Below are 19,684 nucleotides of genomic sequence, written 5' to 3'. Positions count from 1 at the left end.
GGTATAGCATTTGCCTTGTGTTATGGTCCTATATTGTAACTAACAGTGACTTACACGAAGATATTTAAAATTGCATTAATAATATCGCTACTTTTGTTTTTGTTTATAACACTGTAATAATAATAATGATGATCTCATAATAAACCGCCGGTTACCAATCAAATTATCATAATGTCATAAATTGAAATAAATTTACTCGTTGGCTACTGTATTTCCCAAAAAAAATCATAGGAACGTTTGAAAAATAGTGACCAATTCATCACATTGTTGTAATGTAATCAACCAATGAAATATCAGGCCTTTATTATGATAGGCTAATAGCGTGTCTTAATGCACGCTCTCTACAGCATAAAATGGCAATTTACCTCTAGCAAACACTTTATCACAGCAATGTAGGACTAACGTCAGCACTCGGAAACGTTGCGAAGATGTAATTAAACTTTAATTTGAGATGAGTAAATAATCGAAATGAATTATCGCTCGGCATAAAAGAGAATGTTTCTTTGGTTGTAACGTTAATATGTTTATTTTTATAATTAATACAACGAATCACGAATGGATTCGTAATGGTTTAGACAAGAAAAATGGGAGGTAGGAAAGAAAGCCGACAATATTGCTGTAACGCGCGATATATTAACAAAAGATTTTAAACCTTCTGGTCTATCCTATATTTATCACACTTGATTCGAAATCATTTCGCTTCTAATAAAATTAAATTGAATAAATCTTATTTCCAAAATAGGTATAATTTTCGCCTTCCTATTATATCAGACATTTGTTTGATGGATTATCTATTCCTTCGAGGAATACCTAGGCGGTGTAATTTTTTAAAATATAATATTTTACATAATTTTAATACACTTTGAAGTCAAAGCATAAAATGGTAAAGTTAATGATAAACACGAGGTTACAGCATTGAAAGATGCATTGTTAACAAATACTTAAAAGACGTGAATTTTGTATTACGCATATAAGTTATTTCCTGAGTTTCAATAGTTGACCTGCTGTAAATAACAGTTGAGATGCTATATTATATCATGGATACGTGAGAAAGTTCAATAATTATATAATAATATTTTTAAAAATAATTATAGATTAAATCAACACAACGATGATTCATATTTATTTTATTAAAGTTTTATTTTAGTAAGAACGGAGTCCATCTCACTCCAGTTATATTTCGGTAGGCTTAGAAAAACTTTACCTTCTAATATTAGATTATCATTCCTTGAATAGCCTTCTCTCTGAATTAATTTCAAATTATTGAATACTTTTCTTTCTACTTTCTGTCACGTAGCCACTTATTATAAAAGCTGGTTGATTTAATCTTCCTCACTCACTTCTCGCAATAACATATGCCTTGACGGCCAGACCACTCCACTCCTCATATCACTTATATTTTAAAGATTTATATCTTATTATCGGGACTTGGTGGAAACACTCCATTATTTGATTCCACTATCAAGACGCCGAGGCTTCATTGTTCACCTTTGCCAGCCACTGTCAGGATTGTCGTGTCCGGATGTCGCTGAATCTGTCACAAGTCCATACAACTTTATCCTCAAGATCACAGAAGTTACGTAATATTGTCATGTTATCATTTGTAACTGTGATCATTATTTATTTATAAGAATATTCATCTCATTAACCCCCTCCTTACCACCGATAGGAAAATCGTCACATTCGTTACGATGCAGCCAACATTTTTGTCATTCTAATTTCTTTTATACATCAAATTATTTGAACAAAAATGTTTACTATAGTTAAAGTATATTAACACTGTATTGAAGAGCTAGTTTAGCAACAACAACAAATATGTATACCAAAAACTAACAGCTTCTGTGTTGAGTGAAATAAATATATTTTTGTATAGGTTTGGTGTGAAGTTTTGGGGACAATCCGGAAAAGGGCCGGTAAGGAGAGAGTTAAATGTCATTCTTCTTTATTCACATCATCTTAAACCAACTCGTCACTTGTTCTTTATTTTAAAAGTAACAAGTAAATTCTGGGGGCCCGATTCGTCACATCTTTATTTTTTGAATGTAGTCGAGTTAGCTCTTGAGCACTCTTAAGATCATGACATTTGGAAGGGGACACTCGGGTTCTCATTTTTCAAAACATATAAGATATTTTTTTTGTTTGTTTGACTCGAGGTCAACGAGTACGTTATGTAATTTATGTACGTCGAATTCTATTTCTGCATAACAGACGAAGCATAAGTCTTGATAACTGTAACGTTAGGTTTACCTGTCCTGTCACGCCTATGATAAGTGTGCTGAATGTCGTAAAATTTAGTAAATTTATCTTAACTCATTAAGCTTATCTTATCACACTCATCTTCTAAAAGGCCAACTGGGATCATGTATCCTTTTAATGCCTTATACATGACATGATATTGAAACAATATTAATAAATCACATTTGTTTTTTATTATTATGAAAAAACATTAATCCTATTCGTATCTAATTAATTAAATTCGTTGTCGAGCAATTTCTGTTTTTTAAAAATTCTTGGAATTTGTGACTTTCCATTGGCCATTGGTATATTATGGTAGCCGGGTATAATTCTGGGACACAGACCCGGAAGGTTTCCATTAAAACAAAAACAGAAAGATAAGGGGAAATCAATTTTACGACATTCAGCACACAACTCACGGGCGCAATTGAACGGGTTAGCCTTTAACAACTACAACTTTAATTTCATTATTTTAATCCACATTTGCAGACTTTGACCTAAGTTGATATTTTAAACCTTGTATACGAATATTCCATTAGCAGAAATATTGCTCCAGTGATTGAAAACGTCAGCATTTATATAGCGCAATATCCACTAAAAGTGCTCGAAGCGATTTACAAGGGATCCCTAGCCAACAGCAACACATAACATGTAGGACTCGATATGATGCATGCAAGGCGATATAACAGCTATTTTTCTAATACAGACAACGTTGTTACCGGCCAGGTACTTATTTTACTACTGAGTAATGTGAGAGAATTCGAGTTAAGAGCCCTTCACAAGGACTCAACTTTTGCGCCACTCAGAGCCCGATCCGAAGACGACTGTCATACGACAAGACCACATAGACACATTTAATATGTATGGAAAACAATTAAGTTGATTAAGTTTAAAGAATGCACTCCTATTTAAAATAGATCCTACGTCTAACTCCCCATCCGTAATCAAATACGCATCCTTAATTCTGTACCCTGATTATATTTTGCAAACCAAATCCGTCACCAACTCCACTCTATTCAATTTAACTTGTCGGCCAATCGGAACAATATAAAGGGATTGTCGGTCCATCTAACATTTACAATGTAGGTAGTTTTTATATACTGGGAAGGGGAAAGAACAAACAAACAAAACCTCGTCAATTATAGTAATTATAGCTTTCAGACATATAATCTTGCAATTATTATTTCTGACAGATGTTGGCACACAATAAATTAGTCATCCGTGAATAAAGATTAAAGTGTGCATATCAATATATATATATATATATATATATATATATATATATATATATATATATATATATATATATATATGTATATATAAAGATGTTATTGAACAACGTTCTTACGAAGATGTCTAGGTTGTATAGTTTGTTTCAGATGATTTTTTGCATCCTATGTTTTTTTTCCATTTTTTCGATATCCGGCGACTGATTGAAATACTTGTACCTTGCACTGTATCTTATTTTTGTTTCAGTAATGTTCACCAACGGCTCAATAAGAACATTTGATTTAAAATGATGGGGTTTTATTTACATATCACAGTTCAATCTATTATCAATTTCTTATTTTCGGCTCCAAAACCTAAGCACTAGCCAACCAGATAATCTCCAAAATCTGTGGTTGCGTACTTTTCTAAGCTTTACAAGACTGCCATTGTTTTCGAACAGAATTTAATTATACATCGCTGTACGAAGGAGTGGGGAAATATCCATAATATGACTAATAATCAAGGAATGGCCGGAGACCCAACTTTGGACAGATTCTTAGGCAAGACGAGAAGACGACTGAGAAAAACAACGAAGTGCCGTGATAGCTGACTCTAATTCTGATATAAATAGTATACGCTTGGCTAAGAATCTCATAATATTGCCATCCGGAAGGATAACGGACCAACACACAAAACTCTGTGTAACCATGAACTTTTATAGTCTGGATAATACAGTTAAGTGAAATTTACTCATAAATGTGGATGGCAAAAAACAATACCAAAGACCCGAGTGACGTCAACTTCATTCTATCTATATTTTGTTGGTTGAATGGGTGAAGATGTTCTAACAGAATATGATATTTATATTATCATTAGGCTGACTAGATCTGTGACCCTTTCTACAAAGCACATCAGGCCCATCCTTAGGTCTCTCTGTTGACTTCCTATTAAAGAGAGAGTGGAGTTCAAAATTGTCACAATGTCTAAATGATATACCGCCATTTATCTATCTGGGCTTCTTGAAAAATGCTGGATGTATAAGAAAAGTAGTTGGCACAATAAGTCAGGCAACATTCCTAAGCCACATGATGAGAAAAGAGGGCCTGGAAAAATTGAGTGTGACCGGAAAGGTAACAGGAAAGAGAGGCCCTGGAAGACAGAGAGCGAAAAGTATGATGGATTCCCTGACAGACTGGCTGGACGCGGAAAGAAATAGCAACACCATCGGAGCAACAGAAAAATGGAGAGGAATGGGAGAAATGGCTGCCAACGCTATCAATGATGATGATGATGATGATGATGATGAATGATGATGATGATGATGATGATGATGATGATGATGATGATGATGATGATGATGATGATGATGATGATGATGATTAATCAAGCGCTCCTTGGGAAAATTTTAACATGGGCTAAGAGAGAATTCTTTACCCTCTACCCTATTTTTATAAAGAATAGATGTCATAAACACAGCTGCAAATGTATTATATTATTTTTGCATGGGTTGTTAGGGGGGAAATGTCAACAACAAAAAAGCAAACCAACTTGATAGGTTTCAACATAAAATCAGATGTTAACGCTTGTGATCGTTGTCGTGGAAAGGATTCATTAGCTTTAACAGCAACACTCAGAGAATCTCTAGAGAGGCGTGTATAATTCATTAATGGAATTTGTTCGAAATTATTGCATTTTATTTGACACTTATAATTAGTCGTCATTCCACCATTTATATACAATCTTGTCATTTATTCTTGGTGGGTTTTTTATTTTCATATATTACATCATGATGACAAATTGTATAAACGGTTAGATTCTCTTCTCGCTTAAAACTGTATATTTTTAAAGAACATGTTTCGCATTAAACAACACCTCCTTATGTATATATTAGTTTACTTAATTATGCATTCATTTATTTATTTCCTATTACTGTTAACTCAATAAACAAGCTGTAGACGTTTACTGTTCTCTACGATTTAATTTAGATTTTCATAAATTGTCAACGTTTTAAAGAACTGTGTTGATAAGGAATTACACCACCTTAAGTTTGAATGCGATGGGTAATTTATGTTTGTTTTATAATCGATATTCTGTATTTTATGTCTTACTAATGCATATCAGATTTTTTTTTATCACTATGATAGGGCAACAAAGGCCACACTATTGGCCTAATTAAGATCTTATTATGTATTGTATTGTATTGTATTGTATAAACCATACCGTTCTTAAGTAAATACCTATCTGTACATTAAAGTTTACGCCATGATTGTAAAATTGACCGTGTGAATAATTTACTCGCAATTGATGCTAAGCGTTTAGGTAAAAAAAATATTCAATGCCAGCCGGATATAACGTACCAACACACTAAAGTGTGTGTAGCTTTGAACGTTTAAAGACTGGTGGATATAATTTATTGAGAGCTAATCACTAACATGCTGTCTCAAAATAATAATAAAGAACTGAGTGGGGTAGGCTTCCTGAAACTTAAAACTTTTCGTAAACTGATTTTCCTACCTTCTGACTCTATGACAAATAATCCCTTTGAAGAAGTTTAGAATGATAAGAATGTTTTATATTTGCACAAAATGAAAGTAAGAATTTGACCTATTGAATGTCAAGTTGACTTAATAAAATGGAAAAGAATATATTTGCTGAGAAAGAAAAAAAAACGGATTCAAATGGCAGATTGATGTATTGGTTGCATCAAACAGGATGATGTAAACCTTTGATGAGATGAAAGCATCTGAGGGGAAAAAATGTGTGACTATTTTCTTTTGTCTAATTAACCTTTGGGTATAGATGCTATGCCTTGGCTAAGAAACTCAGAAAATTACCATCCGGACCAACACACAAAACTTTGTGTAACCTTGAACTTTTATAGTCTGGTTAATACAGTTTAGTGAGAATTCCTCATAAAGATGGATGGCAAAAAAACAATAACGAAGGCCTGAGTGACGTCAACTTCGTTCTATCTATAAGCAAAATGAATTTAGTGGGGTGAAATATAAGATTGAAATGGAATGAATTTGGGTTAATGCAAAATACCTCTGAACATAAATCAATCTAGATTAATAGGCGGGCCTCGATAAGAAACTAGAATTTCAATAAGTGGACAGTTTTCACCCATGCAAACCTCCTTTGAATACAATTATAATTGTCAAGTATCAGCCCCATCATCATCATCATCATCACCACCACCACCACCACCACACCACCACCACCACCACCACCACCATCACCATCACCATCATCATCATCATAACCACCACCACCACCACCATCATCACCATCATCATCATCATCATCATCATCATCATCATCATCATCATCATCATCATCATCATCATCATCATTACACCACCACCACCACCATCATCATCATCACATCATCATCATCATCATCATCATCATCATCATCATCATCATCATCATCATCATCATCATCATCATCATCACCATCATCATCATCATCATCATTATCATCATCATCACCATTATCATCATCATCATCATCATCATCATCATCATCATCATCATCATCGTTGTCATCGTAACTCAAATCTCCTAGTTAGACGTGACTACACCTCGACTTCCTTTTATCCTTGTACGCAGCGTATTTTATTACACTTTAATTGTTTTAGCTGTTGGGTAAAGAGTGGTTTTGAGCCCGAAATGTTCCTTGTTAAATATTTTGTTCTAATTCAAAGCTGTTTATATATCTATTTTTGCTTCACACTATAGCAGTCTACAGCTTCAGATAGTCTAGTTTGATCGTTATTCCCATATCTCATCAAAACGTAATCAATAGCCTCATAACAAACGTTCTCGGTTGAATGGCTTAATGTATGCATTCTAATGAATTGTTGAGAGTATTAATATTAATCAACAGGGTGTCCGTTTTTTATAGGCATACATTTTTATGTTCTAATCAATTTTGATGCAACGTTAAGTGCAGTATTTTTTTCGAGTTCAATAAGTTGGTTTACAATCGTATGCTTCATTGGACAAGTATTACGTAGCGGTGGTGGAATTTGCGTCTTGCTTTTATGGCAGTCGGAAGAAGAAACGCGACTGATGGGACCAACCTTGTGTATGGTGATTGAATTTTGACAGGAATTTAGCGTTGCCGAAAGGCAGTTAGAAGTAATAGTAAAGTGTGACAGCATTGTGTGACTTTGGCGTTGCCGGCGGCAGGAGAGAAAACGCGACGACTCTCGGAGCTAAACTTGTTTAAAATGTGACCGCATTTTGAAAGGACGTTGGCCGTGCCAAAATGTAGAATGAGGGAAAAGGCCACTCTCAATGCCAAACTGCTTTGAGACGACTGCATTTTGACAGGACCTCGGCGTTACCAAATCTATTTGTTTTTAACTACGCCCTTTCGCAACGACACCAATAGATCCCGTCGCCAAGGCATTCCATGAAGATATAGATAATCCATCACACATCAAGATATATGATGTCAACAGGAACCACCCATGTTGTCCAAGTGAGCAAATTCGAGGTTAATAATCTTACCCAAGGAAAAAAAACGAAAGTTCCTTAAGCGTTACTTGAACCCGGGACCATTCGGATTACAGCGCAGTGGATACAACTCGGATACTTCGCCGGCGTTACCAAATGAAAACGTACCTCTCGGAGTCAAATCTGTGTAATGTGACCGCCTTTTTTACAGGATCTCGGCGTTTGCCAAGCGGCAGAATTAGGTAAAACGCAGTCTGCAGGCCCAAACTCGTTTAAGGTTACTGAATTTTGGCAAGAGATCAGTGTTGCCAACCGGCAGTAAGAGGAAAGACAAATTTCGCCGAGCCAAAAATGTGTAAGGTGGCGACTGCTTTTTGACAATGCCTTGTCCATACCTTTCAAGAAGTCACCCAGAATCCCCCCAAACCAGTCTTGAAGCTGGACTGGAGACCACAACCATACCTGGCAGGAACCTGGAAATTCATTCAGATTTCAGAACATCTTCCCGAAGAGAATGATGGGACATTCGAGGATACAAGTTCCCGCATTACCACCCACCCATCCACCAACTTCTCTAGACTGATGTAACTGGCTATTCGTAATTGACGATCGTCTCTTTTCTAAAATTTGAGGAGAATTGAGGAGGTGGACTGGTTTGAGGAGAAAGACGGGTTATTGTTCTTGATTTACATTTTCTTTCCATATCAAGTGGTCATTTTCCCGTTGCTGCTTTGCGGAACCTCCTCTTTTATTTCATTCTACATTCACCTATTCATAGTTCAAATATTACTTCCGAGTGTATTTTTTAAAATGTATCTTTTTTTTTCTTCTTTTTGTCAAGTAGATAAACAATACATGCCTGGAGGATTGGATTAAAAGCATTAAATAATGACTTATTGATGTGGTTTCATTGCGATTGCATGACAATGTTTGTGTAATTGCTGTCAGTTGGGGTTTTCTTTCTTAGTTGATGAGTCTGATTGGTTTCAAATAAAATTCAATTTTGACACATTAATCATGAATTGCATCGCTTTAAAACAGCATTTTGTTGGGGTAAACGAGATTCTGAAAATGGGTTTGAAAATAAACATTATACCCGCCCACTTAAAAGGTTATATTATGTCGAGATTATTAGGATGCTAATAATTGTATTGGTAGTCAAACATATGAGACCTGGGCTAACTTTTTAAGCTTTACTGAGGAGAACGAATATAAATTCTTGAACCGATAAAAATTAAAATTTGGTTTTTAAATCACATTTTGACATCTGGTTTACCCCGACATATTACCGTTGTGAGGCGATAAGTCATAAATGCGAATTTTTGTTTTGTTTTCGTTTGTTTGTTTGTTGTTTTATTTTTTTCCCCTCCTCATCTCATTGAAAGGTATTAAACCTAACCCAAGTCTCATGATTTTGACTGCGCGTTCCGTTTTTTTTTTTTACATCTAAATCACCTCGACATAATGATACTCGTTTGATAGGACACGTCACATTTAAGCATTATGGCATTTAGTAGACAAGGAAGCATGTGGTCTTGCGGTATAAAACTAGCTTTGGACCCGTAGATCCCTGGTTCGATTCGAGCTCTGGGCTCTTTATTCGCGTTCTCTCATCGTACTCAAGTGTAAAATAAATACCTGACCGATATCTCCATTGACTATGCTGAAATAATTTAACAATGCTTTACCCTGCATATTATGTGTTGCAGTTTGTTTGGTACCACTTACTATAGGTCTTGGTCATTTTATTTTTTTGCGCCTTAAGTGGATATTGCGCCGTTAAAACTTAATTTCATGGTTTTGTTATTTTCTTCACAAATAAATTCATTTCCTACTCGTATTGACATAACTTGAAGTATTTATTTGATTAAGCGACGTGCACTTATTTGCAGGTCTGATAACTCAACTTGTTAAAGGGTCATTGTTTTATTGGAAATACTATCAAACCGACATGTACTTATTTGCAGGTCTGATAACCCAAATTATTATGGGCTCTATGTTGTAATGGAAATACTCTCAAACCAACGCAAAATAATGTCCATCACAACAATGTTTAATCAAGCCCATAACTGCGTTTGGCTACGAGACCTGTCTATGTGCACATATCGTCTAAGATCGAATCAGAATAAGGTCCATTACAATAATTTTAAATCAGTCCCATAATTGCGTTCGGTTAACAGACCTGCAAATATGTTCACGCCGATTTCAAGTGAATATTTTATGAGCATTTTTACCTTTGTTATGCGGCAGCTCTTGTAAAGCAATAATCATTAAGTTTTCAGTGTCACAATAACAGCAACAAAAACAAAACAAAAAAATAACAACAACAACAAGACCTAAAATCTAAAGTTTTGAATAGAATGAATATAATATTTAACCAAGATATCTATTCACTTAAAGTCTATTGCGTTTACAATTATGATTCATTCGATCATGACAAATTTTCAATTTCAATTACCAGTATTCTATGATAGTAATTTTCGATTCTACATTGCGTTTTGATACATTTTTCCTTGCATTCAAAGTTGTGTAAAACTGTCTGTGAATGATAGAATGCAAGCTAAATGAGATTCTTTAATTATAAACTATTGTATAAGGCATATAGAGGATAATTCCTATATTAAGCCTTGAGTACGATAAGATAAAACGTGTGATAGAATAGTTATCATTTATTTATCGAATGTTTGACAATGGTTTTAATATTTCATCATTTGTTTAAGTAATAATGAATTAAATTGCATGTGGATTCGAATGTTTGATTGTAGATTGCAAAAACGTATCTTGAACTGCCAATGTTTTAAAACCTTCGTTTAAATTATTAAAATGTCGATCAAATGGTTAAATTAGATTTTATAATCAATTTACTCTGCGTATTTATTGAGTTCAACACATTATGTCATTCAAAATTCATATTCTCTTCCAAAATCGGTCGCTCCATTTTCCCTAAAAAGCCAAATAACGATCTCAACAACATCAACAATAGCAAAACCAAAAATTATAGTATTAACAACAACAACAAAATAATAACACCACCAACAACAACAACAACAGCAACAACAACACCAAATAACAAGACTAACAATTAAACAGCAGGAGAAAAAAATATTTAAATAAAGATAGAAAACAAATAAAGCACAACCAACAAGAAAACATTCCATGTCTCTATCTATATATAACAAATAAATGAAACGATCCCCGAAGTTTGTTTCAATTGAACAATAAATAGACTAGAATATTGTTTGCAAGGCGAATGTTTGGAGAGAAAAAAACACAGGTCGTTTGGGCATTAGCCCATAATATCAGAGAATACATGAACTGAATATAGACTGCTGGAATAATCAGCCTACTGCATACATAACATGAATACATGATGTTTACATATTGAATACATGCAATATAGAAGTAAGGGCTATACTATAAAATAACGACATTAAATTGCAGACTGACGAGAAAACAATAATATTATTAACTGTGACCCAGCGCCTCAAAACGGATCATGTTGGCTGACCCAGATAATTAAAATTAAATTTATGGTAAGAATAAAGGGAAACGTGAAATTTTAGTTTCTGTCAGTTTAAGTAATACTATTTTATTTTTCCTCTATTTGGGGAGTCTAGATTTATATATTATATATATATATATATATATATATATATATATATATATATATATATATAATATATATATATTTATATATATATATATATATATATATATATATATATATATATATATATATATATATATATAACAAGTCCCTAATTAGTAATAGTTTATCAATTATGGCCACATACAACACTTTGGGCACATAATAAACAAATTAAGAGAAATAATCCATCTCTATTTTATTAATACCAAACGTGAACGCAAAATTCACAGACAGGGTCATGGTGATGGAACATGTTTTTATAAGATGAAAGGCCAAAACTGACAACAAAAGAAAAACTTAAAAGTAACACAAAGATGACAGACATGCATACAGCAAATATATATGATATAATGTCATGTTGAAAATGCAATCAAAACGGGCAGGTAGTATTTGGTTTGTGAGGCTGGACAAATACTAGGAGTAAGGGCTAACCCACACCAGATACTGACTCCGACGACCCGGCACTGCCGTCCTCTGCCATTTTCCGGATAAAGACGTCGGGCACGGACAAAATACAGTGTACTAATAATAAAGAGAAGAGCCGCTAGACCATTCACCAAGCTGTGTCGTTTGTTTTTTTTTTGTTTTTGTTTTTTTTTTTTGTTTTGTTTTTTTTTTGTTGTTTTTTTTTTTTGGGGGGGGGGGGGGTATTTTTTTTTGGAGCTTGGTATAGGTAGTCTGGCGGCTCTTCTCTTTATTCTTAGTATTTTGTCCGTGCCCGACGTCTTTATCCGGAAGACGGCAGAGGACGGCAGTGCCGGGTCGTCGGAGTCAGTCTTCGGTGTGGGTTAGCCCTTAAACTTAGGATAAGTAAAAACGTTACATGCCACGGTCGCTCAGTTATTAGAGAACTAGCTTTAAACACACAATGGGACAGAAATTGGTCCCGGGTGAAGATATCTTGTCACAGACCCCTCTGTCCACAAAGCAGTGATTGGGTAACTGAGTCTGTGTTAGATCTGGCGGAAAGTACATTGCGATAGACTATTGTTCTATCCGAAGGTTAGCAAGAAATTGCTATTGTCTGTTCTCCGCTATAGAAACCGGGATAAACTCAGGCTCCATGCGTGAGCCTAATGGCTTTGAATGACTACTTTTATTGGAATTAGATATATTAAAATTTGTTTTTCAAACCTTGATGATTTATAGCTATTGGACATTTATAATATTTACATCGGTATTATGCAAGGTAATTGCATAGGGATGGCATACAGAACAGTGCTACGTATATTATATGATGTTGGATGTATGGAGCATATTTGAAAGATGTGAAACACTCCCAAAGCAAACAGAGAAAGAAGGGAAACACTGAAACCAAAAATAGAGAAACATTAAGATGCACAGAATAACATTTCGGGTAAAAGTAACATCTAGTTAATCCAGCCAGCCATGCCCGGGATTGTTAACCAGTTAACTGTCGTACTCTGGAAAGACACGTATTTAAAAATTTGGCCAGAAAACTTGTCTTTCACATATCGATTGATTTAAATGACTCTCGTCTTGGAAAAAACTCTCAAACCTAGGATCTAGCGGGGTTCCAGGTTTGAGATCTTTTGCCAAGATGATGTCATTTAAATTGATCGATATCTTAAGGATGAGTTTTCTGGCCAAATATTTTAAATATGTGTTTTTCCAGAGTACGGCAGTTAACTGGTAAAGTGACTCCTTTGTTTTTGAAAAATTCCTTGGTCTGTGTCAAAGTGAGAACTAAGATGCCAGAAGTTCTGGACTGTAAATTATATTTTTTTAAATATGAATATAACAACTTAGAAAAAAACAAACATACCAAACACGTATTGTTTCGGGATGAGAATCTCTTTTCAGCCCATAACAAAAACAATAAAAACATCCATACAGCGCTTAAAATCCAGACAAACAGCAGAAACGTATTTGGCGCGTTATGTCGGCGAAAAAAATTGGAGATCGTACTCGCCGACATGACGTAGAAAATACTTTTCTGTCGTCTGTCTGGATTTTAAGTCATGTATTAATGATTTTACTAATTTTGTTGTAATTGGCTGAAGAAGGGTTTTTAGGCTGAAACGTCTCAATAAGCTGTTATATTTATTTTTTGTCACATATTTCTCCACGGCTACAAAAATGTTTATATATATTACGGGTCAATAGAAAATTTCAGAAATACCAATGAAAATTTTCAAAGACAATTTTGTGGAGTTACTTATTTTACGGCATTGTGCATATTTATTATGGGCAGGGCTGGGCTGGTTAACTAAAAGTTACGTTTAGCCCAGTTTTACTACATAGAATACGATAGTACACGTGAGGTTTTCTGCATTCACTTACGGCGACTTTTGGTTGAAGAACTTTGTTGTATGCAAGAATGATCTGAAATAATCAGCAAATTAAATTTATACTAATAAATATGATAAGTATGTTTAAATGACTTTTTATACATAATGCATTACAATCAAATCGAAACGAAAATAACGACCAATCCGTTTGAAAACAAATTACATATTAACTAACTGTTAACTGTTGTAGATTGAGTTGAGCATGTTTAGAGGATACTGGGCTAAATCAGAGATCTTTTTATTAACACGGCTTTGCGGTTTGAGGTATGAAACCCAACTTGGGACCGGTAAGTCCCTGGTTCGACTGATAAAATTGACATGTCCTGCTACTTAGGTAACTGAAACTGATTATATATATATATATATATATATATATATATATATATATATATATATATATATATATATATATATATTTATATATATATATATATATATATATATATATATATATATATATATATATATATATATATATATATATAATCCTCTTCCCGGTTTCTCAGTTGTGATGCAGGAAGGTATATCTCGACTATTTGGATTTACCAAAAAGTGATTTACCACACACACGCACACACACAAACACACACACGCACACACACACACACACACATATATATATATATATATATATATATATATATATATATATAACTCCTTTGGGTCATACGGAAGAGGAAATAGATGAAGAGGAAGAGGAAAAGGAGGAGGAGGATGATGATGATGATGATGATGATGATGATGATGATGATGATGATGATGAGGAGGAGGAGGAGGAGGAGGAGGAGGAGGAGGACGAAGAGAAACAGATGAAAAGAAGATGATTATTACTGCTGCTTTAACTCAAATATTGACAATCACATTTTAACATCAGCTGTACAAGCAAGACGTGAAGTAAATGACATGAACTCTTGTTAGAACGTTTGATTTCCTGAAAAGCGTTATGTTAATGGGTAACTTACGGACGTAAATACTCTCTCTCTCTCTCTCTCTCTCTCTCTCTCTATATATATATATATATATATATATATATATATATATATATATATATATAATATATCTTTATTTCTATTCTGGATTTTATTCTGTTTAGCGATGGTGAATTTTTAGATGTTTATTATCATCATCGTCATATATACCGATAGACCCAGCTAGATTGTCAGTGGCAGTCAATGCTCATTTATTATTTATTTCTCACCACTCACCACCATTTCTACTGACACGGGAGATTAATAGGTGTTGATTAAATATTGCAAATGCTGCTGTCCGAAGCTCGAAGAAGTAAATAACAATTTAAAAAATGAATTACCAGCTAGAAGATGGGGGAAGAAGAAGAAGAAGAAGAAGAAGAAGAAGAAGAAGAAGAAGAAGGAGGAGGAGGAGGAGGAGGAGGAGGAGTAGAAGGAGCTTGAATAATCATTTGTGTGTCAATAATATTTTTTTTGTTTATACTGGAAATCCTAAATTTTGTCTTTTAGTCAACTTGTATTAGAGCTATTTTACTTATAGCTTGACCTTTAACACTTATTAAGAAACACAATGAAATGAGAGAAAAAGGAAAACAGGAATCAAATTATTCTGATTATATAAACTGTCACAGTAACGATTATTCACATTTATTTTATTAAAGTTTTATTTTAGTAAGAACTGAATTCATCTCACTCCAGTTATATTTCGGTTGGCTTAGAAAAACTTTACCTTCTAATATTAGATCGTCTTTCCTTTTATAGCCTTCCCTCGAATTAATTTCAAATTAGTGAATACTATTCGTTCTACCTTCTGTCACGTAGCCACTTATTATAAAAGCTGCTCGATTTAATCTTCCTCACTCACTTCTCTCAATAACCTATGCCCTGACGGCCATACTATTCCACTCCTCATAATATTATCTATGTTTTCGAGATTTATATCTAAGTCTCGGGACTTTGTGGAACACTTCACTAGTTTTGATTTCCGCCCTCAAGACGTCGGAGCTTCCTTTGTCACCTTTGCCAGTTCAATCACTGTCAAGAATTTATCAAGCCTGGGCCCGTCGGAGGAATAACTGTAACTAATCTCAAACTGGAAGTGGAACCCCACAAGTCCGCCCGCAATATCTAACATTGTCATCATCTCATCAAGATCGCATAAGATGCGTAATATCATTATATTCTCATTTGTAACTGTGATCACCATTCATTTATCAGAAGACTCATTTAATTAAATTTCATCTTTCTATTCGTATCATCTTAAACAAATCGCCATTTGTTCTTTATTTTAAAAAGTAACTAGTAAATTCTGGGGGCCTTATTCTTCACATCTTTATTTTATGCATGTAGTCGAGTTAGCTCTTAAGCACTCATTTAGACCATGACATAAACGATGCGCACAGATTCACACACACACACACACACACACACACACACACAAACAAACATAATACTACATTCCATTCTTCCTCCGTTGACCTCTCTTCATAAACCTCTTCCTCCTACTATACATACACAAACACACACACACACACACACACACGAACTCACACACACACACTCAAAGAGTTACACAAGCACTCACATTGATGTTCAGCCATCCACCTCTAACATAATGAATGTCATCTCACAAACACCAGTGTTTCCAATCCGGATTTTGTTTCACTCAACATAATATTATGACAGCCTGGATAGCTGGAATTTCAATCTATCGATTTGTATGTCTATGAGGATAACCATCAGCTTTGGCGGTGGTGATGATAGTGATGTTGACTATTGTTGTTGTTGTTGTTGTTGTTGTTGTTGTTTTTGTGATTATGATGATGACGACGACGACGACGATGGTGATGATGTTGATGATGATGATGATGATGATGATGATGATGATGATGATGATGACTATGATGATATGTTTAAAAGGCAACTCCGCTTAATCGATATTTTCATCCTTTTTCCCGACAATAAGACTTTAAGCGAAATGAACAGTACGTCAAATATGTTATTTTTAGTGTCTACATAACCTACAAAATATTCACACCAAAGGCAACTATAACAAGAATAATTAATAGATTGAAAGCTTTGCTGCATAGTCTTTGAGTCCATTTTTCAGTTAGAGTATCAAAGAAATGGCAGGGAAAGGAAATACAATCTGTCCTTAGAATTAATCTAACACAAGATTGTGTCGATCCTATCAATTTATTTTTTTGAGCTTTTCTTTTATATAGCGCAATATCCACTAAACGTGCTCAAAGCGCTTTACAAGGGGTCCTGGTCAACAGCAACATTTAACATGTAGGACGGGACATAACGCCTGTTAGGCGATATTACAACGCTGTTAACGGCCAGGTACTCATTTTACACCTGAGTACGGTGAGAGAGTGTGAGTAAAGAGCCTTTTCCAAGGACTCAACTATGCGCCGAGGGCGAGGCTCGAACCCAGGACCTTTCGATCCGAAAGCGAGTGTAATATCACTATACCACATAGCCGCACATGAGTGTACGCTCGAACCAAGAGTTAGTCGATATAAATAAGACTTAAATAATATAACATAAAATTGCAATACAGCTTCGAGCAGACATTTCGATCGACTGAAAATTATGATCTTGACATTTCAAGAATAAAAGCATTCGCTGCCTGGATGTTAGATCTACATGATACAATACATATATCTGAGAACTTTAACTAATGTGGGTGGCATTTAGCACTAGAAAATGTTATCGTTATCATAATAATGTCATTATTTATTTTGGCGCAAAAAAAAAAAGAATTATCTCGATTTGGTACTAAATCTACTTGTTGATGTGAAAGCATTAAGGTTATTTTTCACATTATAAATATAATGTGTACTCTAAAAATAACCTTACGTAGTTAGCTTAAACGAACATCATGTGTGGCATATATAACATCATATCATCATTTATCTTAAGATGAATACAATTAATTATTACAGACGTTTCTAAAACATGCCTCTTAGACTTCATCATCCAAATTGTCTTTTCGTCATCATATGTATTGAATGTGGCACAAGGAGAAGGGGAAATCTTGTATTGACGCCGGGTTGTATCGTAGCCATCGTTGACTTATAGCCTGACACTGTCCAAAAAATGACGTCAAAGACCAGTCTTTGGCCGCAAAAGAAAACAAATCGTGAGTTGTATTCAACAGTTCAACCAATGGGGTCCCTTGTTTCCTTGATCACTACTAACGACAACTCACTAGACGCTGCACAAACTTTTAAAAATGACGTCAAACTATAAGTCCTAGAGGGTTCTAGTGTCAGGCTATATTATGTTAACGATGGCTACGGTTGGATCGTTCTAGATGAAACCTTTCATCTTTGGCTGTTCCAGTCGTATGACGTCACCCCTGAAGCCAATGGGGCACCCCAAGCTCTTGAGGAGCGGCGACGTGATGGTCCCTCAAAAAAGGATGATTCTGAGACGGTCCTGGGAGCAGGGGATGAGTTCAAGAAATGGACTTGACAGATTTCCTCTGGAGCAGACCTAGTCATTCGATGGATTTCACGTAGAATCTTCTGTTCCCTAATTGGATACAATAGTCTGATGTGACGTCGCCCAGCAATGGCGACCATCGTGGTTCGAAACAAAGAAATCGGTACTTTTATTCTTCATGCTGGCTAGAACTTTTCATATGTCTTGTGATTAGAATGTCTAAAAGTCAAAACATGATCAGATTTATAATGGGATTATTTTCCCCCTCTGGTTACACTTTTATGCTCGTCGGAGAAATATTTCATAAGGGCGTCCGCCATTGTTCCGATAGTTTAGAGTCAGATACTAAGTTACCATGCGTCATTACGGGGGAAGTGACGTTGCGACTGTTGAAGCGTATTGAACCAGTCCCATTTATCTTACCTTTTAAAATGTTTTTTACTTCAGATTTACAACTTCCCACCTGTTATTTCCCTTTTTACTTAAATGACAAGTATATGGACGAGGAAGTGTTGGCGAAAGTGAGAAAAGGAAGAATATTGATATATACCATCAGAAAGAGGTAGTTACGGTTTCTGGGACATGTATGGAGAAGAGACGGAATAGAAAAGTTGGTAACATCTGGGATGATCGAAGGAAAGAGATCTAGAGGAAGACAGAGAATGTCATATTTAAATAACCTAAGAATGACCAAACATTATTTTTAAAACAACGCAGACTTCATGCACACAGTGATACATGGAGACAGCTGACCTGTAACGTGCCCACGAGTGATGAAATGACCTAACAGTGTCAAAAAGTAAGCTTTTTAAGTGAGGTAAAACCCATAAAACAAACAAACTCTTATCTTATTTACTTGTGTATACAATAACAATGTCTCAGTAATTCGCTTCACATAATTTGTTCTTTTGTTTACAATTGGCACACGATGAAGTTGTCCACATGTCGAAATAAACCACAGATAAATGCTAAAATCGCCCTCTACTTGAATCAATTATTGATGAGGCATGGCTCAATTGGGATACTTCGTCAATTCTGGGACAAGGATTGGCACTCACCTCTATGTGGCTGTTACTTAACAATACCGCGTCAAAGAATGCTGACATTGTTTGAATTGGGAAAAGAACGTTTACTCTTTCACTGGAAAGGTGAATCGATTGATGGCTAGGGGGCATAGACACACGTTAGTAGATCAATGACTTCTCGGTTCGTATCTCCCATGATACTTGTTGCGTTACTTTTAATCAATAATCTCTTTTTATAACTTTGCATTTCAGGATAAATCTATGTGTGTGTGTGTGTGTTTGTTTATTTTTGTGTGTCTGTGTATGTCTCTCTCTCTCTCTCTCTCTCTCTCTCTCTTTCTCTCTCTCTCTCTCTCTTTCTCTTTCTCT

General features: G+C 34.9%; 1 protein-coding gene across 2 annotated transcripts in view; it reads right to left on the bottom strand.

Annotated features, from left to right (window-relative positions):
- Positions 1-19,684, bottom strand: part of LOC144970394 (uncharacterized) — a 55,097-nt gene that overhangs the window by 14,430 nt on the left and 20,983 nt on the right. Inside the window, exon 3 of one of the 2 annotated variants that reach the window (XM_078909976.1) lies at positions 13,862-13,903. The exons of the other annotated variant lie outside the window; for it this stretch is intronic. Coding sequence (XP_078766102.1) covers positions 13,862-13,903 — 42 coding nt within the window. The remainder of the gene's footprint in view (positions 1-13,861; positions 13,904-19,684) is intronic. 2 annotated transcript variants of the gene reach the window in all.

The sequence above is a fragment of the Berghia stephanieae genome, chromosome 4 (genome assembly GCF_034508935.2).
Source record: "Berghia stephanieae isolate SIO BIC M18660-M18661 chromosome 4, UCSD_Bste_1.3, whole genome shotgun sequence".
In the NCBI taxonomy this organism is placed as follows: domain Eukaryota; kingdom Metazoa; phylum Mollusca; class Gastropoda; order Nudibranchia; family Aeolidiidae; genus Berghia; species Berghia stephanieae.
This window is presented reverse-complemented; position numbering and strand designations above follow the sequence as displayed.